Source organism: Sarcophilus harrisii, chromosome 1 (genome assembly GCF_902635505.1).
Source record: "Sarcophilus harrisii chromosome 1, mSarHar1.11, whole genome shotgun sequence".
NCBI classification, from domain to species: Eukaryota; Metazoa; Chordata; class Mammalia; order Dasyuromorphia; family Dasyuridae; genus Sarcophilus; species Sarcophilus harrisii.
Genome location: NC_045426.1, coordinates 182,006,774 through 182,034,676, shown reverse-complemented (window position 1 = coordinate 182,034,676; position 27,903 = coordinate 182,006,774). Strand labels below are relative to the sequence as shown.

At 33.8% G+C, this 27,903-nt stretch overlaps 1 protein-coding gene across 11 annotated transcripts in view; it reads left to right on the top strand.

The window, feature by feature from the left end:
• MEF2C (myocyte enhancer factor 2C) overlaps nucleotides 1-25,651 on the top strand; it is a 178,751-nt gene extending 153,100 nt beyond the window's left edge. For 5 of the 11 annotated variants that reach the window (XM_031967381.1, XM_031967365.1, XM_031967360.1 and 2 more), the window contains exons 7-11: nucleotides 10,509-10,681; nucleotides 11,983-12,006; nucleotides 12,904-13,033; nucleotides 13,618-13,753; nucleotides 20,897-25,651. In XM_031967381.1, coding sequence (XP_031823241.1) covers nucleotides 10,509-10,681; nucleotides 11,983-12,006; nucleotides 12,904-13,033; nucleotides 13,618-13,753; nucleotides 20,897-21,218 — 785 coding nt within the window. In that variant the 3' untranslated portion in view covers nucleotides 21,219-25,651. The remainder of the gene's footprint in view (nucleotides 1-10,508; nucleotides 10,682-11,982; nucleotides 12,007-12,903; nucleotides 13,034-13,617; nucleotides 13,754-20,896) is intronic. The other 6 variants (XM_023496084.2, XM_031967388.1, XM_012541388.3 and 3 more) reach the window with 3 other exon arrangements.
• The last annotated feature ends 2,252 nt before the right edge of the window (nucleotides 25,652-27,903 follow it).

The following is a 27,903-nucleotide window of genomic DNA, read 5'->3' as shown; positions in this document are numbered from 1 at the left end:
CCTAGAAATTTTTTTTAGATTGTCTGCTGCCCTCTAACTGGTATGTCTAAGAATAGTCTCTTGGCTTTGGTATATTCTTGTTTTTCCCCCCTGAGAATAGACCACAGCAGTCACTGAGGGTTTTCTTTGTAGGCAAACCTTACACATTATCATTTCCATAGGGAAAACAAAGAAAGGGTGGAGACCTCCTTTTATGTTAAGAATCTATAATCAGAAGACTTTAGCTGGTTAAGAACTTTAAGTTATTTTCTTGCCCCTTTTGCACTGGGAGTTCAATATGTCTGTTAACATCTAAAAAGAAAGAGTTTTTTTTTATGTTTTTCACCCTGTTTTGTCTTTTCCCCCATGCTCTTTCCTGAAAAAGATCTAATTTTTCAAAAAATATTAGTGATTCAGAATAACTAAAGAAATGGATATATTGCCTGAAGCTTTAAAAGGGTTTTTAGGCAGTCAGGATGGTTGGTATGAATATAAGAACATAAACTTATTTTCATAATATTTTCTCTTGATAAATTCAAAAGAAGATTGTCTTTTCCAAAATTGCAATATTTTATAAAAGCATGCTTACTGCATACTATGTAATATTTGAGGAACAGTCATAAAATATAATTTTAATCCTAGATATAAAATATAAAATATAAGCCTGACCTTGGGCTTTTGCCCATTTCCTGGTAAGTGATGTCTACTTTAAAAATTAAAAATCCACAAAAATGTATTGCAAATTGTAGTATTATTATTTATGATTAACTCCCAAGATGAATAAGTCATTGGATGTTAATGTTTTTAAACTATTCTAATAATTTAAAAAAAAACTAATAGAGCAAAACATTTTGCTGAAGTGAAAACAAAGAAATCAATACCATTAAAAATTCAGCTATAAGAAACATAATGCTTTCCTGCATTAAAGCAATTTGTTCCCAAATTTCCCCAAATCAGATGCATTAACAAATTACTACATAGAGAAAATTATGTACACCTATATATTAGAAATTGCTATTGCTCACTAATAGCAGATACTATAAAACTCCTCAAAGCTCAGCTATACTGACTGCAGAGTGGTTCTGGTAAAAGCGGATACTTTAAACTGACAATAAATAGCTAAGCATCTTTACCTTTGAGTCTATTACAGAGAATAAGGTTATTGACAAAATTATTTTGAAATCTAACTTTAGAAACATATTTGAATATTCACCTTAACTTCAAAAATATTAAACTATGTCCAACTTTTCAAAGTCCTGCCATTTGTATGTGTATATACAGGCAACGAACTGGTACAGTGGAAAAGAGTGCCACGTCTGAAGTCAGGAAGACCTGAGTTCAAATCTGACCTTGGATACTTACTATGCATAACCCTGGGTTATGCTTACTTTATGCAACTATGCTTACTTAACCCCATTTGCCTTAGTTTGCTCATCTGTAAAATGAGCTGGATAAGAAAATGACAAACCACTCCAGTATCTTTGTCAAGAAGATGGGGTCATGAAGAACTGGACACAATTGAATAATAAATGAAGGGGTACATACTATTCAATTAGGGGCAATAGAGAAACCACCATAAATAATCTGATTTATTATATTAACATCAGAATTTCTATGGCTTCCAGTCAATCAAATGATCAAATCTTCCATAGCAGTTTTCCTTTCTGTCTACTAAGATATTCACATCAAGCCAGGTTTCCTTATTCAGATGAAAACAAAGTAATTTATTTAAATCATGATGGTACTCAAATATTCAAATGATCTGTCATCTCATCCATGTGGATGTTACCTCCAATCAGATTATAACCCATAAAACAAAATAAAGAAAATGCTAAATCTGAGGTCCTTAAATATCCAGATTACCTCAATTTAGTAATATTTGGGACCGATTTTCCCATTATTCCCTTTCTGTGTTCTAAGTTCCAACCAGACCTACCTCATTGTTACTCATCATATGCAACATTCCATTTCCCAACTTTGTATCTTTTAATAAACTGTCCTCTATACTTTGAATGCTCTATTTCATTCCACTTGCCAATATCTTTAACTTTCTGAAGGACTCAACCCAAGGACAATGTGAAGTCATTATTGATTTTTGATCTCCCTTATGTAACCAAGTCTGCTCCTGATCCCAAAATTACTTTACATTTAGTTTTTATGTTTGCATTAACTCAATTGTTTATATTTTGTTCCTTCCTCTCTTTCTTCTTGTAATATATAAAAGAATGAGGCATTATTTTGATTTTCAATTTGTATTTCTAGAGTCTAAGAACAGTGTCTACTACACAGTAGATACTTAGTAATCAAGTCATTATTTATTAAGCCTAATAGAACATTTAATGAGTCCAACTAGTTCAATTTTCTAAAAATCACTTTTTTAGTCTTCCCGTATGTCATATTCTATCATTTGCCTATTAACTAAATAATATTTCTAAAATGAGACCAGACTGATAATGGAAAGTAAGCATGCACATGATTTCCAATTTCATATATTAGAAGACTAATACCCACTTTTTTTGTCTCAGTGGTAAATTATGGGGTTATTTTGCCATCCATCTGTAATCATTACCTGAAATAGAAAGTCTGCCCAAGTATTACTAAGAGTAGAGATAATTAATCTTCAAAATTATCATATCTTGTGGGGTGTTTTTAAACATCTACCCAAAGTTTGGTTTTAATATAATTTTAAATTATTTCCACTTTAAATTCTGTCCTGGGAGGAAGAAGCTTATGTGAAGCATAGTCACTTGTACAGGAAAGTAATTTCTAACTATTTTTTCTCAAGAGCATTTGCAATAACCTAAAGACTAAGACCAGATTGTGATATCATGGGATGACACAGTAAGAAAGAGCACAGCCTCTAGAGGACCTGGCTTCACATATTTTCTCTGATGTTTTCTACCTTTGTGACCTTGAACTTGGTCTTCCTAGGCCTCGGTTTATTAATTCCTAAAATGAAGGGAGTGAACAATATCATCTCTAGAATTATGAACCTATGTTCCCACAAAACACAGATATGCTAAAAGTTATTCAAAATCCTTCATGCCAAGAAATATTTTTGACACTTAATCAGTGAGAGAAATCTCAAAAAATTTGTTAAGTAAACAAACCAAAAAAAAGTCAGATGGAAAAGAAACACATGCCCAAAGAATTCAGTAAGCATTTATTAAATATGTGTTTTGTTCTGTGCTAGGCACTGGAGGAGATGCAAAAGAAATTTTAGAATTGGCCCCTGTACTCAAGGAATTTACTTCTGAATTAAAGAGATAAAAGCAATTTTCCAAACACAACTGGGTTTTTTTGTTGTTGCTCTGACTAGGAATTTAATAGAAATTCCAAAAAAAAGAGAAAGATTCATAGAATCAAAGGATCTAGAATAGGAAAAGTATTCTGAGGCCCCCTAGTCCAATTTTTTCATTTTGCAAATGAGGAGATTAAGGCCTATGAAGGTTAAGTGATTTGTCCAAAATGTACAAGTAGTAAGCATCAGAGATGAGATTTTATCCAATTTCCTCTCCACTGTACTAAAAATTTAATGGAGGTAAGACTTGAAGAATAAGTAAGATTAGATAGAAAAAAGTCATCCCAAGCAAGAAACCAGGTTGAACAACTAAGTCAACAAATCAACAAGCATTTATTAGCCAGTTATTATATGTTAGGTACTGTGCTAAAATATGGGAATACAAATACAATCTGAAAAAAAAAAACAAAAAAAAAAACAGTTCCTACCCTCAGGAAGCTTACATTCTAATTGGGGAAGATTGGACATCAAAAGGAATTGTGAGGAGAAAAAGGACTTATTTGGAAAATGAAAGAAAAAGTCCTGAGAGTTGAGAATGGAACCTGGAAAAAATAAATATATGGCTGGCCTGACCAGTCAGGAAAGGTCTAAAGGGATGGCATGTATTTCTAGTGTGACAAATCCAGAGGTGGAGTGAACTATCATGGTAAAGAGATTTCTTCGGCATGATAGAAAAAGTCTAGACAGTCAAGAGTAGAGCCTGGAAAGGGACAGGTATGATAGGGGCAGATTATGTTTGGCCTTGGGAACCAGACAGAGAAGTTCAAATTTCACTGATACATGATCGATGGTAGAGAGTAAATGTTCAAACATGGTAGATGAACCACTGCAAATTCTTCTGCATGAGTAAAAGCTTGACTTAGGTGTATTTGTCTGAAGGAAGGAAGGAAGAGAGGGAGGGAGGGAGGGAGAGAGGAAGAGAGGAAGGGAGGGAGGAAAGGGGAAGGAAAAAAGGGAGGGAGGGAGGGAGGGAGGAAGGAAGGAAGAGAAGGAAGAAAAAGAACTAAAGGCTGAATTATATTCAAGAAGTTAATTAAAAAATATAATAAAGAAAGAAAAAAGAAAATATCTCCTGGATTGATCTTTAAGCTTGATGATTATTGGTTATGAAGAATTATGCCAAAAATAAAATAAGAATAAGTAATTTTTGGAAAATTAGAAGAACATTGATAACACTGACAGGAACTCTCCAAATCCAGTAAGACCCAAGTAACTTCCAATTTTTTGAGGCTCCCATTTCATTTTTAGTGAAAATACATGTAACAAAATAAGGCATCCAAAAACTGAGAATTTGACATTTTTTTTTACCAAATGATTTTCTAGCCTTTTCCCCACCTAAGGAAGTATGCTGATTATAGGGGAAATGCCTAGCTTTCTTGCATTGCCATTGCTGATATCAAGCATTCATAATTTTTCTAAACTTGAAAGATGGTTGTTTAGCTACTAAATTGGAAACTTTCTTATAGAGTGAGGCCCAGGGCAAAGGGCCCTATTGGCCTCTGATTGGCCTCAATTATGAACAGAAATATTTTTTGTTGGTTGGTTTTATGTCCTTGTATTTGTAACCAAGGCCTGAATAACATTCAAGAAGCTAATTAAAAAACATAATAATAATAATAATAATAATAATAATGCCAAGTATTTCAAGTAAGTCTAAATTTCAGTTTCAGAACTTTGAGCTGGAAAGAATCTCCCTGCTCAATTGAGCTCTGTGAGACAAGGAGCAAATATGCCCCTTATAACCTTAGCCAGGAATATGTTCTTTGAATTTACAGCTTCTTAAAATAGGAAACAACCTTTTTTTAAGGGAAAAAAGAAACAAGTATTTGCAAGTTAACTTTGTAGAAAAAAAATATTTTTTCTCCTAAGCTGTACATTTCAAGTTCCATAAATTTGCACAAATTTTATTATGACTATTTTAGAAACTTGAACACCTAAATTTCTTTTTTTATTATTCTGAATAAATTATGTTGCCATTCCCCAAGTTATTTTATTTGGAGGAATAATTTTTAATCAAAAAATTCTAAAATGAGCTGGTTCTAAAATTCATCTGTTCTTAATTTTCTTATAATCTATAATCAGGAAATCCATTCATTCATGCTATATAATTTTTGTCCTTTCAAGTGGTTAGTAGAATGTGACATTCTGAATGCAGTCACATCTAAATTGATAATGGTCTAGGCAGAGGGTAATTTTAAAGTATAGGGTAAAGTAAAGGTTTAATCTGTATATTAGAAGGTTTATGAGGATAGCTTTTTTGCTCTTTGCTGTGTATGTATGCGCTCTATGAGTGTGTGTGTGTGTGTGTGTGTGTGTATGTGCCCGCTCACGCCACTCTCACATACACACATGTGGACACCCCTTTGTATATGATGGTTTTCTGGTTTTGGGGTCTTGGAATGTAAATGGCCCCATTTTCTTTGGTAAATTTACCTTAAGGTGGGACAGCTGCTTCAAAGCTGGCCACAGCTTTCTGAGTAAGGAGGAGGATGCGGTTTTTGAGCTGGCTTAAATGCAGGCTCTCCTTAGCTATAAACCACATGCATGTATTCATCATTGATTTTCAAATGATAGGTTTCTATATCACTGGTTTAGGATCCACAGCCTTGCATTCCTGAATCTATATTATGCCAAAAGAATAACAATTTGGTGGCTGGAAACAGAAATGGTTATTATATGGCTCCAAAATGCTAGCTGGCATAAGATGCCAAAAACAGCAGGAATCAACTAGTAAAAAGCAGATTGTAATAGTTCTTTAAAATAACACTATGCTCTAAAAATACAAATCAAAAAAGTGTCATCATTGCTCCAAATATTTTACATCAGCATGTACATGCATCAGAATAGGTGACCAATGTTTTAGAATGGCATGGTTTCTAAATAATGGAAAATGATATATCAGTTTTATATGTTATCCAGACAGAACTAAAATATCAGTTTATTTTTCAAATAATTTAAAAAAAAACTGGGCAAAGAAGATGTGAGTTTTGCTGGAATTTCTCAAGAAGTTTACTATATAAAAGGAGTGGGGGTGGGGGCAACAATTTACTGCACAGCCACTGTGAAGCATTTCCATTTTCTCACATTGGGCCAATGCTTGTCATATCGTAGGACAACACATTTCACAAGGCGGTTTTACTTCCTTTTAGCAAAATAGCTCCTGTATGCAAACCAAAGCAGTATCAGCATAGAACAAGCCTAGACTTCCATTTCTTCTGATCTATTCAAGCTTCACTGCACTACTTAACTGACTTTTTTTTCCTTTCTTTTGAAATTACCCAGCTAATTTTCCATTTGATTGTTTACTTAAACCAAATCTCACATGGGGTTTAATAGCTGAGTGACACATGTTCAGTGTATCAGTATGAATTTCAATTGACAAGAATGTACAATGCAAAATTTCTCTTAGATTTTATTTTATATCTTCCTAAGTAAATTCAATTAATGAAAATTAAACTAATAGATGCACAATATTCACTAAGAAACTCTAAATATAAAATTCTTCTAGACTTTATTAAAGCATAACTTTGTATCCCCACATTTGTAGATGAACACATACTTTGTTTTATATTGATCTCAGGGAGACAGTATTAATAATATACACAGCTACTTTTTCTCAATAAAAAATCATTTGTATTAATTGTAAGGCAAATTAAAATAATGGATATTTTTGTTGTTTCTCAACTACATTTGTAATACCTTAAATAATTGTCCTGACATTTTAATATGGGATAGTTGTTTAGGGGCTGTTTGGTACATTTTTTCCCCTAGTATCTAAAAGAGAGGAATGGGGGGACGAGGAAGATGGGAGGAAGAAAAACAAATGCTTGTTAATTGAAAACAAAATTTTATTTTAAAAAATAATTAAATCCAGATTCCTGACACTTAGAACAAAGCCTGACATTTAAAATACCATAGAATTTAGCATTGGAAGTTTGTCAGCAGCCTTCAAGTTCATCCCATAGCCATTTACATTTTTTTATATTCTGGGCATAAATATAGCATATCGTAATGGAAAAAGCAAGGTATGGTCTAGATCAAGTCAGTTTGGGTCTCTCTCTGGGTCTACTTTATCACATGTTAAATAAGAAGTAAAAAAGGTGATACCTAAGGTCCCTTTGATCTTTAAATCTAGAATCTTATAATTATGCCTTTCCCACATTATTTCTCCTCCAACAAACAAATCATTGCATATAGACCAATCTGTAATGTAAGTAACTCTGAGATTTACTTGTAACATGTCTCTGCTCATATCTTTCTCCTACATGTAATAGTACCCTCTTCCTCTTCTCATCTTTCAAGTATAAATTTCAAGTCCCATCTCCTTTATTATTGGGGGGGGGGGGGTAATTATTTCAGTTCATAGTGACTTTTCCTTCCTGTGAATATGTATAATATTCATATCCCTTTCTACTCTACTTTTATGTTCTTATTTTTCTTTTAATGCTTTGAACTCCTGGAAAGCAGAGATCATGACTTCCTAACTTTTCATATTTCACACAATTCCATGCATATAGAAATCAGTCATTCGATAAACATTTGCTGCTATTGAGAGGATGGTAATAGAAATGCCTTCTTCAGGCTTCCCTAGAAGAGCCTTCTAGTTTTCTTATTGATTTATTATAGTTTTAGCTAATGATAACTGGTTCTAGTTTCAAATCTACAAAAGCAATAAGCTGACATAAATTCTTCAAGAAGTCATGTTTAGCCTCATTTCCTTTCTTGACAGTGTTACTAAACTGATACATTAGGAGAAAGCTACAGGCATAGAGTGTGCCAAGATTTCAGAAAAACACTTGACAGATTTCATTTTCTTCAGGATACCTCGCTAAATCCTTTTGAACAAGATAGGGAGATATAGATGAAAATCTAGTACAATTAGGTAAATCCAGAACCATTTAAGTAATCATACCCAGAAAGCAGTGATTAGCTGATCACTGCCAAATTGGAGAGAGGTTCCTGGTGGTAGAATATCTTGTTCTAGCCTGAACTCTGCCCTCTTCTGTTTTTATTAATAATATACATGGAGGCATTCATTGGTGGAGTACTTATTGGATTTGCAGGTGACAAAACGGTGGAAGGGAAAGCTAGCACAATGTAGTATTAAAACCTTGCAATTAAACTCATGCCATCTTATACTACATTAAAAGAAGCTTGTTTTCCACAACACACGAGGTGATAGTCTTTTTCTACTCTGTCCCTATTAGTCCACATCTGGAATATAGGGTTTGGTTCTGAGTAACTACAATTTTAGAATGTGGACAAACCATATTGTTTTCAGAGGAGAATGACCAGAATAGAGAGGGGACTAAACTCTGTGCAATATAAGTATTTTTTGTAGAAAGTACATATGTTTATCCTGAATAACATGGGGTTTTTTGGCAGGGAGTGGGGAGGGAAAGAGAGAAAGAAAATGTGATACTTATCATTAAGTAAATGAACCATTATTATATGGAAGACAGACTAAACTTCTTCTACTTATACCTCACATAGCAGAATTAGAAAGAATTGATTAAAAGAAAAAAGTCAAGTCAAATCAATAAGCATTTACTTATTTATTATTACTATATTCCAGAAACTCTGCTAAATTCTTTGGATGCAAAGAAATGAAAATGCAATCTTTACACTCAAGGAAATTACATTCTAATAATTCTTCAAACATGAAAATAGATCTACAAAGGATACATACAGGGTAATTTGGTTCTAGAACCAAGGAGAATTGGGATAAGTCTCTTGCAAAAGATGAGATTAGAAATAATATGTGAAGGAAGAAAGTCAAGCCAGGAAGTGAACCTGACAAGGGAGAAATTTCTAGGTCTTGGAATTTGAAGTCAGTGAAAATCCCTGGAATCTAGAGATGAAGTTTCTGGGTCAGTATGTGGAAGAGTGTTTAAAAAAATATAGTTTTTTTTTTTAAACTGGGTAGGAAATTACTTAGCTATGAAGGACTTTCAAAGCCAAAGGATTTTATATTTGATCCTGGAGGTAATAGGGAGCCAGCAAAGTTAAATTTCAGTTCTGTGTTAGGAAATTAGAAGATTTAAAAAAGGCTATCTAAAACTATAGTGTTTTGTCTGAGATTGGTAGTGAATTATACCTAACTGGAAGCTGGATAATCACTTTCAATAATGTTGTAATAAGGATTCCTGCTCACATACTCACTGTACTTGATGGCCTTCTGAGATCTCTCCTAACTCTGAGATTATATAATAGCATGGTTTCTTCTATCCTGCATTAATCACAGTAGAGAATCTGATTTCAGAATTTCCTCTCATCCTGGCTTAGATTACTTCCCAGATGGTTTTCTCTGTAGCCCTACATGTCACTGAATAGAAAGTCAAGGTGCAATTTTTCTTCATGTATTTTGAAAAACAGGATAGCAGAAACCTTCAAATATCCATTTTCTACCCTGTTCAACTCAGGCTAAACATCTGAGATTTCAGAACTCTCCTACTGCCTTGTGAGGTGGCTGCTCTCTTACTGTGATGAATCAGCATTTTATGGCAGCCTCAGCTCATTGCAGCTACTGGGCAGAAGTGCTGCCCTCTGAAGTTCTATGGGAACCCAGTCAAAAGAACCAGCCCATCAGAGTTATTATTAGAACATACCAAAAAGGGCAAGAAGGATTGAAGAACAACTGTTGGGAGAATTTGCTCCAATAAAAGGGGAACTGAATGACAAAAAGATTTAAGAATCTTCCTGAAGCTTCTTTTCCTCCTTCACATCCTAGAAATTACAGTCTTGCTCTCATATCCTCACTTCATTTAAGGGGAAAAAACAACAACAACAACAGTGAAATAAAAGGGAGTGAATCAGGAAGGAAAGTCAGATCCCTGTGTTGTGCCAGTCGATTAAAGCAGCACAATTGTATGCTTTTCTTAGACCATAAGACTGTCTGACTTTCTTCCTGGCTTTTCTAAATAGTAAAAAAAAAAAAAAAAAAAAAAAGTTTTAAGGACACGAGTTCATCTTAGCAATCTGCTTAGAAAAACTGCTCCTAGTAAAATTCTGTTTTGAATATATTCAAATATTGTATGGATTCATTTTTTAAAACTATTTTTAATATTGTTCACAGTAAATTCAGTAATACAATTGCTTTTTTACTGTTGTACTTTACACCTTTAAGGCTGTATTAAATTGTTTTGCTCTTCTTTTTGATAGAGACATTATATCTTAAAATATGTTTGAATGTGGGTTTCCTTCTTTTAAAAAAATTTTTTTTAAACAGGGAATGGGTATGGTAACCCCCGAAACTCACCAGGTTTGCTGGTCTCACCTGGAAACTTGAATAAGAATATGCAAGCAAAGTCTCCACCACCGATGAATCTGGGAATGAACAACCGTAAACCAGATCTCCGAGTCCTTATTCCACCAGGCAGCAAGAATGCAATGCCATCAGTGGTAATACTAGACTACATTTTAATGTATTCTCTGTTACCTTCTTAATATATTGCTTCTCATAGTAAATTCTTGAAATATATTTGATCATTTTAAACAATTCCTCAAAGTCAAACATAAAAACTAAATTGTACCTCTGTCAGGACACTTGGTGTCTAGCTATTGTTTCTGTTATTTAGTTTCCTTTTTCTTTTCCTTTTTAAAATAGAAAAAAAAAAAAAACAAGACTGTTCAGGAAAGGCCCATTGATAATGCTGGTGTCAGGGCACATGGACAATATCCTCATTGTGGTGTCTCTAGTTTCTATTTAGAAAGAATCATTCATTCTACATCACTATGTTATATAAGATATTCACTCAATGAGAGAATAAAATTTGCAGGAAATTAAGGTGTTAATAATCTTTTAACTGCATTCATTAGTAGACATTTTCAAGATGTTGAAATTCTCTATAATTTCTAAAAAAAATGATTTTTTCCTGTTAAGGACTCCCTTCTTAGATTCATTTCAGTAGTGATGGTTAGTGTATCTTATACATCTCTGCTTAAATTCAATTTAAGCTTCTATTATAATGGGACTCAATTTGACAATAAAAGGCTTCACATCAGTGTTTTGCAAATTAGCTTATCATAAATGTAAGAACATAGAAACACACCTGATTTTTTAAAGGATTCTGTAGACAGATTTAGTTCATGCTGTAAACACATTTCTTCTGTTCAGTGATATATCAGGGCAAAAATCGTACTGTAAGCTGATTAATATATTACCACACACTACAGATTAATTTTGAAAATTGTTCCCCCTTCCAAATCACACAAAATGGAGAGACCCTTTTTGAAAAGACTGGAATTAATAAATATGGTCTCCTACAGGGCTACACTCCAGCAGACTGAAGCAGTGACAAGCTGTCTCTATCAATGATTTATTCTAGAGCTCTTAAAGCTGATACACTTTCCTGGGGATTCTATCTATGAATGGCCAGGACTCTGGCAACTAGGTGCCATTCTCCAGCCTCACCCACCAGTGAAGTTTGGTAGTGTCATCTTTTCTCTGGTGGTGAAATAATGAATGCTGAAACAATGACCTGGGCTGAAAGCGGGATAGATTGTCTTCACATTTGAGACAAACATCTCATTAGAGGAAACAAAGAATGCCTTTGTAAGGAGTTATTTTTATAGACTGGGTTTAAAAACTGTTTAAATTGTTGTGCCTATCAGAAGATGCTTTTCATTATGTTGAAAGGAATTTGCCCAATGATAAATATTTACTCACACTAATTATTAATACTCCTTTCCTACGCTTTCAGTCTGAGGATGTCGATCTGCTTTTGGTAAGTGGTAGTAGTGCTCCCTTAAATTTAATCATGAAAAGAAACTGATTGTTATTTTTAGATGGACTTGGTGCCTGTGGTGAAATTGAGAAACGTTAGAGATTACCACAAAGGGTCGATATTGCTAAATTTTTAAATATTTATAATTTCCAGTATGCATCAGAGGTGAAAAGAACATTGGGTCATTATATTTTCCAGCTTAATCTCTCTCTGTGTAGTGCCAAGTTTTAAACAGTTTGTCTGTTTTGTAGCATACAAAAAGAACTTAAAACTCTCTGGTTAGGTGTTTTATATCCTTATTATGATGTATTTTTCTAGTAATTAGGTTTCTTGTAGTCATTAGGTTTATGTGGATCTTAAACCTTCTTGAAGTAAAGAACTTACAGATAAATGTTAACTGCTTTGCTTCCTAGTTTGAGAAGTTTTTTTAACCTTGGGGTTGGAAAGAATGAAGTGGTCAGAGCACCATCTGCTGGTCAAAGTTTGACATACAGCATTACTATGATACTGCTTATAGAATTTCACATAAAAACCATTATTGTTGACTTTAATGAAAAAAAATTTTGCATTTGAATAAGGAAAGAAACAATGGAAGTACAGTATACATATTTCATCAGTTTTCCACATGGTCTGTTTTTATCCACAATAAAGCTATCCTGCTTGTTACTAGTTCAGTTGCCTAGGAGATACTGATGTAATGGGTTACTATGGTAACAGTTGGTCTCTTGAAGGATTGTAAATGATAGGGTTGGCAGAGTTCATAGAGGCACATGTTAAATGATTAATTTCATGAAATTTGTACCAAGATATGTTTTTATGTGAAAACTAATACTGAAATATAATATGTTTAATTTATTTGAAATCAATCAATAATGTCCTTTTTATTTACTTCAATAGAATCAAAGGATAAATAACTCCCAGTCTGCTCAGTCATTGGCTACCCCAGTGGTTTCCGTAGCAACTCCTACTTTACCAGGGCAAGGAATGGGAGGGTATCCATCAGCCATTTCAACAACATATGGTACTGGTGAGTATCTTCATAAAGTGTAAATAGTACATTTAACAATAAGAAAGACCAAAAAAAATTATATTAGTCAGTCAAGAACATCTATGGTGATACCTTATGTGTGCGCAATATTTCTATTAAGACTAGTTGAACTTAGAGATCTTTTCTTTCTTAAGTAGTTGAAAGTCTCATTAACTAAATCTGATAAATGAGAAATACCAGGAGATCCAAGAGATTACTTCATTGATTTACATGGAAAAAACACTTCTTATGAACTGTGTCTCTTAAAAAATGTTATTTAAGAAATCTTTCTAGCTGAAGAAATCTAGTAATCTGAATAATGCATATAATTCAGCATTGTAAAGATGATGCATTCTAAAAATTTATACTTTTAATATTTAGATGGTTTTATCTGGAGTGTTACTCTTCCCCCACATTTAGCATTTTCCTTTTTTTTAAATTTAAAAATGGCTCCCTTGTCTTTCTGAAGTGAAATAATTGCAGTTATGAAAATGTTAGGAAATATAAATATTGATTCTAGTCACTACTTAATTGTTTTAAAATTAATTATTTGTCTGTGATTATCTTTTCCCTCCCTAATCTAGAGTACTCACTGAGTAGTGCAGATTTATCATCTCTCTCTGGGTTTAATACAGCCAGTGCTCTTCATCTTGGTTCAGTAACTGGCTGGCAACAGCAACACCTACATAACATGCCACCATCTGCCCTCAGTCAATTGGGGTAAGCATATTACTTTTGCATTATAGTCTTATAAGAGATAAAGCCGCTTCATAAAATTTATTAGAGTATTAGGGTCCAGTAACCTTAAGTTTGCCATTATTTTATTGCCGTCATTGAAATTGAAAAATATGTTAATCAACACCTTTTTAAAGTATATAGATTAATTGCTATCATATATTCCTCAATAAAAAGGGTAGTCTTTCATTTATATTAGCAAAATGCATTGGTATGTCTTTCAGAGTGGTATAAAATAAAACAGAAAATATCTTTTTTATGTTTTTCTCCAAGGAAAATATAAAGTTCATTTGAAATAGAGTGGTTGGTAGTTCTAAAAAGTTTATAATATAGTTGAGACAAACTTATTAAAAAAAGAAATGAAAATAAAATTTTAGCATGGTAAAAATCTGATCATAGAATTGCTATATGTCCATCTGTTCAACTGACATGCAGGCTTCGTATATTTGTAACTGCCTTGTAAAAATATAACCTAATTACCTAAATCTGAATAGAATATTAATTTTTGTTTTCTGAAACCAAAAAATGTATATTCCTGCCCTCTTGTGGTAGTTTGAGGATATTTCTTTAGTACAGGAGTACCTGTAATGTTATATCATAAATGGAGAGATTAATATCCAAAAAAGGCTCCTATTTCTAACTAAACAAAGAACCACCAGGAAATGCTTTATTCTAGAAAATTATTTTAAGCATTTCCAATATCTCCATATTTGCAGTTTTAACATACAAAAAAGTCCTATTTAAGCAAAAGGAATATAGTGATTTGCTTTTGATATTGTAGACCCTTAAATTTTTATATTGTTATAATGAGCTTTTTCATAAAGTTATTTAATTTATAAGATAAAAGGTTACCTAAATCTCTTACTACCAAAATGGTGCAAAATTCCAAAGAAATTGAAAATATATATATATATATCAAATAACCTACAGCATTTAGTTCCAATTGTTTCCACTGATTTCCTGTTTAAAAGTAACCAAACATTAACCAAAAAGAATACAAATCACATCTCAAGCCATCCTTGTTCACTTTTCATTTACTGCATTGTCATTTCCAAATTCACATCTTTAAAAAGTAAATGGCAAAGCAAGGTAAAGAACTTCCATAACTCAAAGGCTACATGATTTCATTCATATGACTATTCCTTCCAGCAATATAAATCATAACTCCTTTGTGATTTTGACCATGATTTTTGTGAATCATTGTAGTTAGAAAAAAAAATCATCCCATAGTGGCCATCTTCCTGGAGACAAGCCTCTCTGAATTGAGCTGTACAAGAAGCTTAGTTTATCCCAAACATTTAGAAGCCTTTGTACTTTAGTAGAGTTGATCATAGTTTACATTTCAGTTGTATAAGTTTTTAGAACCCAAAATAAGTTCCATGACACCTGGAGATTTAGGGTAGAGTTTTAGTAAAGAAGAATTTTGAAGGAAGAAATGATCAATTAAGCAATTTTTTTTTACATATATTTAGTAGTACCTGTGAAGTACTATTAAGAGTAACATCAGGAATCAATATCCTTAAATTTTGTGTACAATAAAGAGTACAACCCTTAAACCATGAAGGACTTCCCTCAATATTCCCAGACTGTTTTCCTTTTAAAGCTAAGGAATCCTTTTATGCTATTTCAATACACCTTCAGATTTCTTCTGAATCCAGTCAAGCTGACTGAATCAATGTGTGTGTGTGTGTGTGTGTGTGTGTGTGTGTGTGTGTGCGTGCGTGTATCTGTGTGTATATCTGTGTGTGTCTTTCCAGATAAATTTCCAGAAAAAATAAAGAAGTTAAATTCAAACAAAAGAACCCAAAAGTTGATTGACACTGTTAACTATCCTAATAAGCCACCAGTTCCTTTTTCACTTTCCACTGATTGATTTAGAACCAGAAATCAGAAGTGGGAGTATATATCACCTCACAGCATATTTTCTCATGTGTTTTCTAATTTTTTATCATTATCATTAAAGATCCAATATGATTTTACAATCACTGTGTACATATCTTAAAATTCTGATGGTATGACTTAACTGCAACTGTTGTAATTTTTTCTGATAATCTTTAAACATAGAGATATATATGTTAGTATGTTTCTAAATATTTGGTGACTTTCTCACTTAATCCAGGAATATTAACTCCCCAAATGACTGTTAGTTAATCACATTTCCAGTTTCCTAAAGAACAATAAATTACAAAGTAGAAATCAGACCTAAATAAATGTTTTACTTTTCCTAAATGTGATATTGATAAGTGAATAGCACAACAATAATCCATTCTAGCCAATATTATCAGTATAGGGTTTTTTTTCCTATCAAAAGATTTTCTTAAAAATTCCCAGTAATAAATCAAAAACCTCATTATTAGCTTCAAGCAAGGCTTTATTAGGAATATAAATGAAGATATTTTGACATTTAAGGCTATTTTAAAGTTTAAAGTCATATTCACTTATGTTTTCAATATTCTTTGTAACTTTTAGAAATTGATACACATTTGTGATCAGATTCTATGCTAGCCAATTAAGGAACTTCAATAAGTGAGCAAAGGTTTCAGTAGACTGAAATAAATAAGGAATACAGATCCAGGCTGAAGGGGAATTGAGCATTGAACATAAAGTCACAGAAAAAAAAATATGACTTGATTTTGCACCAGTTTCCTTTCTATACTTTTTCTCCTCATATATGTCTTGCCCAAAAATTTAAATGATCCAAGTTTTCAATGACTTTTAAATAGTAAACAAATAAATGTTTGTTAAATTGAAGTCCATGGATAATATGGTAAATATAATCCTTCTTTATCTTATATGGCTATGTACACACTCACAGACCTGAGTGCACACACACACACACATACACACACTTAGTCCCTCTTAACACAGTGCCTGGCAAATGGTCAATACTTAATGTTAGTTGACTGACTAATACACACACACACACACACACACACACACACACACACACATGCATACACACACAGAGACCTGTCACCATTTTTTCCATCTTTTTTTAATAATAAGGTATGTTTTTAAAAATACATTTTCCTAGAAAGCAAAGTAGCTTCAAAAAGGGAGTTACTTCAGTTATACTAGTGTAATGTGACATAAATTTTATCAAATATTATTTTAAATGGCTAAAACTCCCCCTTGCTATATAATATTTCTATAAAATGAATCATTTCAGCCATTCAGATTCATTTCACAGAAATCAATTGAAAGATTCACAAAGGTTTTTGCAAATCTTATGAGGATGTTGGGTCAAATCCAGGATGACAGGTCTGATGTTTCAAAGGGAAGTTGTTTAATATGAAAGAAGTACGATATTTTGGAATGTCAGCTAATCCAAAACGGACATCAGCAGTTCAGTATAATTATCAAAGTGTAACTGAATCCATCAATACTCTACCAAAAATAAAGATAACCACATAAGTATCCTTTTAAGTGGAAATGATTGTTTAGGCCTTCGTAATAATGCTTTTTAAAAATTCCTAGCATCCGATTTTAACCATCCAATATAAAGAATGATTCACTTTGGGTGGTAATCTCCTACACATGTTCTGATGTTAGTGGGAGTTTTATATAGGGCGTAGAGCTGTGGCAGAAGAACCTGGCCCTGTGAGATCAGTGGGAGTGAATTGTGTGACTAAGAGTGAGCTTTTTTAAAAAGTGGTCATTTTCCATACAAGTTACTTTTCTTCTTTAAATCTCAACAATGCCTATGGGTTTTCCATAGGAAATGCCCCTCTTTGTTTTAGGTGGTTTTCCCATTATCTAAAAAGGCTTTCCTCTTAATTCAGATATTCAGATATCTATTCTTGTGATATGGGTATGCAATGCATAATGTAGAAGACTATTTGTGGGTACAGGCAACTTTGAAAAGGTTAGGTAAAAATAGGTCAGATACTCTAATATATTTTACAGGCGGAGGCAGTAAGAATTTGAATAAAACTATCCAGTCATATTTGATCTCTGATCGAATACGGGGAAAGGTAGGTGTTTTCCCAGTTCTAAATCTGGCATCAGTAGTAAATGATAACTTTCAGTATGGACTTTAATGTGAGCAGCTTGCAGATCATTCTCCCACATGTTCCATTCAATCACAGCACATATTCCTCATAACTATCTATATCCAAAATCATGTTTTAAACAAACACCAAACAACAGTTTCTGAATTTGGCATGACTAGTGCTAATTTTTTTTTTAATTGACTCTTCTTCATTTTCCAGAATTCTTTAAAATTAAGAAAACTGACCACTTAATTCTTGTGTTATAACAATCATGCTGATATATGTTGTATTTCATAGCAAAGTATCTAACATAATCTTATGCTGGCTAAACTAAAAGTTTCATGCTTGTGGATTTATTCCCTCAAGCTTTTAAAGAGGTTTCACTATCAAAGTATTTGAAATGTGTTTTCAGGGAATGATAAAATATCACCAAAAGTCATATTGAAGTATTTGTATTATACATTTAAAACACTAATAATTCACAAAGTTCATACTTTACAACAGTCCTGTGGGGCAGATAGCAAGAGTATTCTCACCTCATTCTAGTGGGAAGAACATAGAAAGTCTATGTGACTGCACAGTCACGTGACTAGTAAGAGGCAAAATCAATATTTCTTTTTAGGGAGGGATAATTAGTGTTCCACTCTTCCTCAGGGGGAAAAAAACTATTACTTGTATTAAAAGAATCTAATTACTTAGTTAAAGGTTAGAGAAATTATACAGATAATGTAATCTCCCCCCCCCCAAAAAAAAAAAGATTCTTTTATGACTGAGTAAAAAAATCATTGGTGTTTTTTCAGGTTATGAAGGTTGGTTTGAGAGTCTGATTTGTCCAAATTAGCAACAGTTTTCATTGATCCAGAATAATCTTTTAGTTTTCTATTTCCTTTTGCCAGTGAAGACAATTTAAATTACAGAGTTGGAAATGGAATTTATTGATATGCCACTTTGTTTTTAGTTTCTTTATAAATGTATATTAAATATTTTTATTCATCCTGAAAATATTTTATTAAATTTTAGTCACATAGTCTAGTAAATATTCTTTCCCAAAATTAAAAAAATGGTTTTCCTTTTAATATAAGGCAATAAGCATTTAAGTGTTTATTGTGTGCCAGCATCTGTGCAATGTGCTACATAAAATATCACCACGTAAAACTTAAGCCAAGAGCAAATATCCTACCCTCAAAATGTAAGATATAGCATTTTATTGTTGTTGTATTTTAATTTCTCCCTGACTTATTATACAATCTATAATTCACATCTGAGAATACAGTAAGACTAAGATGGAATTTAACATAATAAACAATTTTTAAATTGTTCAAAGAATATAAATATACCTGAAACATCATGTGAAGTCATTTTAGTGTCTAGATAGATGTCAACTTATTTGCTTCTATAGAATCATAGAGGTTAAAGAAAGAAAATGTTTATTAAAGAACAAATCATTCTCCTTTCAGATTATTTCCTACATTACATGATGCATTAATAAGAGAGGGAAAGTAATTTTTTGCCAGTAGGTGGTGCTTTTGTACAAAACATCACTCATAAACTCTCATTTCTGTCTAATTTCATATTCCTATACATTTTTAGCACTTATTGTATCTTCTACAAAGCTGACTCCCTCTATCATATACTTTCTCCCAAATTTACATGAACATACTCACATGTTCACAACAAAGTTTAAAATAGTACTTGAGGTCTCTTTTTAAATTAGAAAATGAAATACAAGCTTATACTGGCAGATTTTGGATACCTTTGTTTGAGATGGGTGGGTCTTCATGTACAAGTCATTATTTTTGCTCTTCCTTGATATAAAGTGGGGGGGAAGGTACTTTTGAAATTTCCTAGCAAGGCATGTTGTGCTGGTGCACACATTTGTCAATATTCTCTGCCATGGTATCCTATTGGTATATAGACCAGCAATCCTGTTTTTGCCTTAGAATGCTCACAAATTCTGCATGCAACCTTCTATTTGGGTGATCCTGGCCAATGACAGTTTGTCTATAAATCTCCTTTGAAAGGTTGGTTTAATTCTTATCTCCTAAGACCTGTAGTTTCACCATTTCTCCCATATTTTGAAGGAAGTGCAAGCTCTTGAGGAATGCAAGGAGAAACAAATGTTCTAAGCACAACTGAATCACCACCAGGTCTTTCTTTGTAATATGTTTCTCCCATACAGTTTCACATAACTGACCATATATGCCTTTAGAATAATAAGGGGGACATAAGTTTAGCATTTCTTTATTCTTGTTGTCTCACATACTTGGCAATGCTTGACTAGCATTAAGAAAAGCAATATAGTTAGGGGAAATGAATTCTGTTTTTATCCTGCATACTTAAGTAGGAATAAAGAATTTTCATTTATTTACAAGTATTGTCAAGGGGAAAAAAAAAACCTACATTCATTTATAACAACCTGTAAAATATCAAGAGACATATTCACCTTTCAGTTCCTAGCTTCTTTTTCTCTCTCCACTGCCTAGCCCTATACAAAAGAAAGAGTTTTTTTCTGTATGGAGAGCTTTGTGGGCCTTATTCATCTCAAACTTAAAATCTCTTCGCTTTCCATTAAAAGGATATAACTATTATTCATATGCTTATTTAGTAAGTGTGTAAAGCCTCCATCATAAAATTTTAGGTGCATACATATTTAAAAATGTCGAAACACAGTCTTACTGATTAGGGAGGTCTGATTCAAGAACTAGATACTATACTCTCTAATCCTACAAAATACAAAACAAAATTTCAAGGACATAGAAAAATCTCTTACCACCATCTCTTGGACACAATTCTGGGCACTGCCGCCCAGAGCTCTTTGAAAGCTCTTAAGTAGACTGTCAGAGCCTAAAGAGAAATGGTATCTAACATCTGAACCAGTTAAATGTTAAAATTGCAACAGGGTGTAAAAAAAAAAAAAAAAAAAAAAAAGGTAGCATCACCTTGCATTATTGAATAAGTGATGCTTCAACTTTCCACTCATTCTAAATATTTCCCTAGGTACTCATTACAACTCTTGACATACACAAGAATCGGTATGAGTCTTTAAACTGATGTTTTATGTGGATGAGAGTGATTGTGCGTTCCTGGGGGCTCCAGGCCTCCTCAATCTGTAACTGGGTTTCCTTTCCTCCTACAGAGCTTGCACTAGCACTCACTTATCTCAGAGTACAAATCTCTCCCTGCCTTCTACTCAAAGCCTCAACATCAAGTCAGAACCTGTTTCTCCTCCTAGAGACCGTACCACCACCCCCTCGAGATACCCACAGCATACGCGCCACGAGGCGGGGAGATCTCCTGTTGACAGCTTGAGCAGCTGTAGCAGCTCGTATGATGGGAGCGACAGAGAGGATCATCGGAATGAATTCCACTCCCCCATTGGACTCACCAGACCTTCGCCGGACGAAAGGGAAAGTCCCTCAGTCAAGCGCATGCGGCTCTCTGAAGGATGGGCAACATGATCAAATTATTACCTACTAGTTTTTTTTTTTTTTTCTTGCAGTGTGTGTGTGCTATACCTTAATGGGGAATGGGGGGTCGATATGCATTATATGTGCCGTGTGTGGACAAAAAAGTCAGGTACTCTGTTTTGTAAAAGTACTTTTAAATTGCCTCAGTGATACAGTATAAAGGTAAACAGAAATGCTGAGATAGGCTTAGCACTTGAGTTGTACAACAGAACACTTGTACAAAATAGATTTTAAGGCTAACTTCTTTTCACTGTTGTGCTCCTTTGCAAAATGTATGTTACAATAGATAGTGTCATGTTGCAGGTTCAACGTTATTTACATGTAAATAGACAAAAGGAAACATTTGCCAGAAGTGGCAGATCTTTACTGAGAGAGAAAGCAGCTGTTATGCAACATATAGAAAATGTATAGATGTTTTGACAGACCCAGCAATGGGTGGCCACTGGTAAATGTTAGAAACAGATGAGGTCACCTAACATAGCAATGATGCTCACAAACATTCAGGCATATCATTGGAGTATGGCACTCAGTTAAAAGGATCAAAGACATTTAAAAGAGGACCATACTTATAAAAATGTGGAGTTTGAGGGCTAAAAGTATTTAATTTTTAAAAATTCTGGGTCTGCATCACTTATTAAATAAAAATATAAAAATATGTACATTACATTTTGCTTATTTTCATATAAAAAGTAAGACAGAGTTTGCAAAGCATTTGTGGCTTTTTGTAGTTTACTTAAGCCAAAATGTGTTTTTTTTTTTCTTGATAGCTTCGCTAATATTTTAAACAGTCCTGAAAAAAGCAAAAGGGACTTTTTGTATAGAAAGCACTACCCTAAGCCATGAAGAACTCCATGCTTTGCTAACCAAGATAACTGTTTTCTCTTTGTAGAAGTTTTGTTTTTGAAATGTGTATTTCTAATTATATAAAATATTAAGAATCTTTTAAAAATCTGTGAAATTAACATGCTTGTGTATAGCTTTCTAATATATAATAATTATGGTAATAGCAGAAGTTTTTTGTTATCTTAATAGTGGGAGGGGGGTATATTTGTGCAGTTGCACATTTAAGTAACTATTTTCTTTCAGTTTTCTTTTACTCTGCATACATTTTACAAAATCAAAATCAGTTGTCAAAAGGATCACCTGTGGGATTAGATTTACCACATTATAACAATCTAATAATTTTAAAAACTACATTTGCAATCTATTGGGTAAACAGACATCCATTGTATATATTGATTAGTTCTTTCAGTTTTGAATTTTTTTTGCATTTTATCAAATGCAGGGCCCCTTTCTGATCTTAGGTATACCCTTGTGCATCTTGGAATTCAATAAATACATATCAAAATTTGACCTTTATCCTAAATCACCCAGTTGGTATTCAGCCCATTATAATTTGATATATAATATTTGATTTTTTAAATCTGCCTGGAATGGGCTATGAGTGGTGGTACGTTACATCCTGAAGATATGTAGGAAAAAAAAAAAATGTAATCAATGTGGAGGTAATCCAGTGACTAAGTTATATTTGCCCACACTTAGAGAAAATGTGAAGAAACTTGATGCTATGAGGGAAAAAAAAAGAAGCAGGTACCCAGTATTGTATTATTTTAACTTGTACTCAACAACCCTGTTAGTTTCATAAGGCTGTTGAGCTAGCCCAGTGTATCAGGCAACCCCAAAATGTCACTTCTGCATAAGGCATGTATATCATATTTTTCCTTCAATAAAGAGAGTTAATAGCCATTACAAGAAAACCCATATAAGATTCTTTATGTCCCTTTTCCTTAAAAGAAACGATGACTTATTGAACATATGTCTCTGGGGATTATTTTCTGGGTCATTCTCCCTTTAAAGTTAGTGCCATAAAAAAAGCTTATATTTCTTCTCCAAGAGTAGTTTCAGTTTTTGAAAGAATATAGAAACAATTTCTTTCTCATAGTATGTGGAGATTCAGTTTCATCTCCCAATCAAATGCATTGACATGTAGCAAAAAATAAAATAAAATAAAATACAAAAGTTATAGTCAGCACAAACAAATCCAATTTATTTAGGCCATGCTAAGACCTATTTCCCCATCAACTTGCATAGTTTCTGTGTATTTCTCATCATAAAAGGCTGCCGCTGGGTGGCAGAAGCCAAGAGATTTTACTCACTGGACTCTATTTTCCTAATTTTATCAAAAATTTTCCAATTAGTTCTCTGGTTTGTGCCTGACTAGGATGCCAGTCTGCCTTGTGCTCATATTTTGTATACTCTAAGCGGAATACAATTCAACTAATTCATACATCCTATTTGATAAAATGACCATGGAACATGGAAAGAAAGATATTTATGCAGAGGAAAAGCAGAACTGGATCCCTGACCTATTAAATGCAAACACACATAGACACACACGATATTCAAAGCCACTCTCCTAACCTTAAGCATGATCCCATTTTAGAGTCTCTTGCTGAGATTTTTAACTTGACGTGTATAAAATATGCAAATATGTCACAAATGTGCTTTGTCATTTCAAAACTCTTCGGGTTTATCAGAATTGTTAGTAGAAACTTGTCAGCGGGTGGGGCGGGGGTCAGTCTATGAAAATACGAAGAATAGCCATATTATTAGTTTACCTTGCAATTTGCCTCAGCAACACAGGAAAAAAGGAAAAGTGAGTTTCTAAGGGGGTGGTTGTTTAAAGTAAGCTAAAGAACCAGCAGAAGCCAGGGTGAAGATGAAGCCTTGGCTATTTATAGCAGTTCTGACAATGGTTTTATAAGAACATTTAAAAGAATAGAATCACTTGAAAATGGATGCCAGTCACCTCTTGTTCCCACCACTGAATTCATCTAAGTGGTGGCAAGATAGTGAAGGGATAATCTGAGAATTTTTAAAAGATGATTTAATGAGAAGAAGCACAACTTTGAATATGATGAGTCACTTTCTGTCAACAATAACTGTCTATCTTTTTTACCCTTGTACCTTTCTCTGTAATTTACCATTTATTGTATTTGCAAAGCTAATTTTGTTTTTTTTTTCACAGAGATTCCTTTGTATGTAAGGAGTTTGGGGCAGAGCCCTGAGGGAGTATTACTTTACAGAACCCAAGCTGCAGAAACTTTTTTTTTTAGGCAACACTCTTCATTGCAAGTTAAAATACCCCAAAGTGGCATTTTGTTCACTCGCAAGGATTGTAATCGCTAATCCTTACTTTAAGAAATTTTCAGCAACACCTTTAAACTGAATTATTGGTGACAATGATATGATATACATAAGCTGCACAACCTGTATATTGTATGCATTGGTGCCTTTCATTTTGAAGCTGTTCATTTCAACATTTTTGAAAGTTCAGTTTTATAGCAAAAAGGCATATTTTTCCCAAAGGCAGAATCTTAACTGTTTTGTAATAATGAATATGAAAATTCCTGTCATCCTCAGATCATTTTCTGGTTAACTAAAGTGAGAATTTTTTTAAATAACAATGCCAATTCTCTCTTAACAAGAATGTCAGCCCTCTTGTACCTGGATGTGTTTGTTTTATTTTTCCTACCCAAGTCTTTAACTTAGGCATAGAGATTTTTTTTTGCCCCTTTCTTCTTGTGTTTCCTTCAGAAAATAAATGCTTTGTATTTCTTTTTTTAAGCCACTTGAAACCTCAATAAAGGCTGTTGCCTAAACATGGAATACTTCATCTGTTCCTGTTTGTGCCATCTGCTGTGATGTCGTCACTTATATGGCGTTAATTTCCTGCCACTACAGATCTTTTGAAGGACTGATGGGATATTGGTATATGTTAGAATGCTTCAGATTGTAGATGTAATAAGAGGCTTTTGTTAATATGTTTTAACCAAAGATGTGGAGCAATCCAAGCTTTTAGCCACATACCGTCTGCATCAAATTTGTCCATTTGGGTTATTTTTATAATCGGGTGTTACATTTTGCCTTCCCTGTGCATACCTCAAATTGATCCATACCTCACTTTGAATTCAGAGAGGTCAACTAAATGACAGATTTTTTTTTCACTCTAAATGCTAGTACCTGTGTTCTCTTAGAGTAGAGCAGAAATGGGTCACTGTAGGCATAGTACTTGGATTGCTTCAGATGGTTTGCTGTATCCTTTTTTCTTCTTTTTTTTTCTTTTTCTGGGGACTTGGTTCCATTAAATGACAGTAATTCAAAAGTAGCTTGTAAATGAGGGCATACAAGCATTTGCAACAAATATTAAAATAGAGGCTCACAGCGGCATAAGCTGGACTTTGTCGCCACTAGATGACAAGATGTTATAACTAAGTTAAACCACATCTGTGTATCTCAAGGGACTTAATTCAGCTGTCTGTAGTGAACAAAAGTGGGAAATTTTCAAAAGTTTCTCCTGCTGGAAATAAGGTATAATTTGTATTTTGCAGACAATTCAGTAAAGTTACTGGCTTTCTTAGTGATGCAGTGTCTGTGGTGCATTTCTTTAATTAGTGTTTCACTGTTTAAATTTGTCCCATTTTGCCACATTTTTAAAAGTAACTTCTACCACAAGAACATCTCTTTCTTGGCCTTGACAAATTCATATACAGATAGTATACATAAAGGTAGAGATGTGTATGTATAAATGTATTTATCTATCTATTCATATATATATATATATATATATATAGAGAGAGAGAGAGAGAGAAAGAGAGAGAGAGAGAGAGAGAGAGAGAGAGAGAGAGAGAGATGTGTCTGACAAATATTTGATAGACAAATATATGTCTGCATAGATTATGAATTAGATCTATGTTCAGGGAGACTTCTGCAAATTTAGGAATTAAAAGGTCCTGTCATTAATTAAATACTACTATCCCTGTAATTACATGACAGGTCTTTGATAACTTGATTTCTTCATATGGATTCTCTTTCTGAGGTTAGTGAGAGGGCCATATACAAACTGATGGAAAATAGTATTGGTTGTTTTTTTGGTCAGTTTTTTTTTTCATATGTGAAGTTCTAAAAGAAAATATGTACCATAAATGGTTTTTAGAGGTTTTTATTGCACAACACTTAATTTAACAGCAATGTTAAAAACATACAATGTGAGCTATTTAATAGTTAGGATAGTCTGTGTGTTTTTATTATTATGAAAATGACACATTAATTGTTAACATTGAAATTAAATTTTTAAATGAAATGCACCTAAGGTCAGCATTCCTTCCGGAAGGAAGGAAGGAAGAAAGGAAGGAAGGAAAGAAGGAAGGAAGGAAGGAAGGAAGGAAGGAAGGAAGGAAGGAAGGAAGGAGGGAAGGAGGGAAGAAAGGAAGGAAGAAGGGAAGGAAGGAAGGGAAGGAAGGAAAGAAGGAGGGAAGAAAGGAGGGAAGGGAGGAAGGAAGGAAGGGAAGGAAAGAAGGAAGGAAGGAAGGAAAGAAGGAGGGAAGGAAGGAGGCAAGGAAGGAAGGAAGGAAGGGAAGGAAGGAAAGAAGGAGGGAGGGAAGGAAGGAAGGAAGGAAGGAAGGAAGGAAGGAAGGAAGGAAGGAAGGAAGGAGGGAAGGAGGAGGAAAGGAAGGAAGGAAGGGAAGGAAGGAAGGGAAGGAAGGAAAGAAGGAGGGAAGAAAGAAGGGAAGGGAGGAAGGAAGGAAGGGAAGGAAAGAAGGAAGGGAAGGAAGGAAGGGAAGGAAGGAAAGAAGGAGGGAAGGAAGGAGGCAAGGAAGGAAGGAAGGAAGGAAGGAAGGGAAGGAAGGCAAGAAGGAGGGAGGGAGGGAAGGAAGGAAGGAAGGAAGGAAGGGAGGGAGGGAGGGAGGAAGGAGAGACAAGGGAGGAAAGGAAAAAGGGAAAAGAAGGATTTGTTATGTGTCAAGCATGGTGCTAACTATTTTATAAGTATTATTGAACTTATTCCACACTACAACCCTGGGATGTAAGTGTTATTACTTATCTCCATTTTACAAGTAAGGAAATTAGGCAGACATAGATTGTCAGTTATTCTGGATCACATAGCAAGTGAGTCTAGATTAGAATTCAGGTCTCCCTGACTTCAAGTCTGACACTCTATCGTCTATACCACCTGGCTGTCTATAGCAAAAATTATAAACCATTTATGAATCAGAAGCATAAGAGCATTAGATTACACAATGTCTAAGTTTCCTTACCACTCTAAATCTTAAGAGCTAATAAATCTAAATATAAAATGATCCCAATTCTAGAAATTCATTGAGAAAAATTTTGCCAATAACTTCATGCTCCAAGTTCAAGAAACTGTTAATAATACAGCTTGTGGGGGGGGGGGGAGGGGGAAGCTATATGTACAAATAAGCATAATGTAAGTCAGTATGTGATTAAGGTCATACGAGTTACAAAGCATGTAGGAGTTCAGAGAAGAAAGAAGCCATTTCTAATATAAGTTAAGACATTTAAGAAGGTGTTATTTGAACTAAAGTACAGTTTTCATGAGCAGAAACAGAAGAGAAGACATTAGCAGAAGACACAGACAAACTACAGCAATGGGAAAGATTGGAGCATTTTTAAGGAATCTGATATAAAAGGAAAGATTGGGGGGGGAGAGGGAGAGAGACTATCAGACTAATGCTTTGCACTTTATCCTACTAAGAATTGGAGAGTCTTTGAAGGTCTGGAGCAAAGGAACAAGATAATCAGAGATTGCTTTAGGAAAAATCTTTCTGGCAGTAGTGTATAAGATGAATTGTATCAGCAAATTAGGCAACAGGAA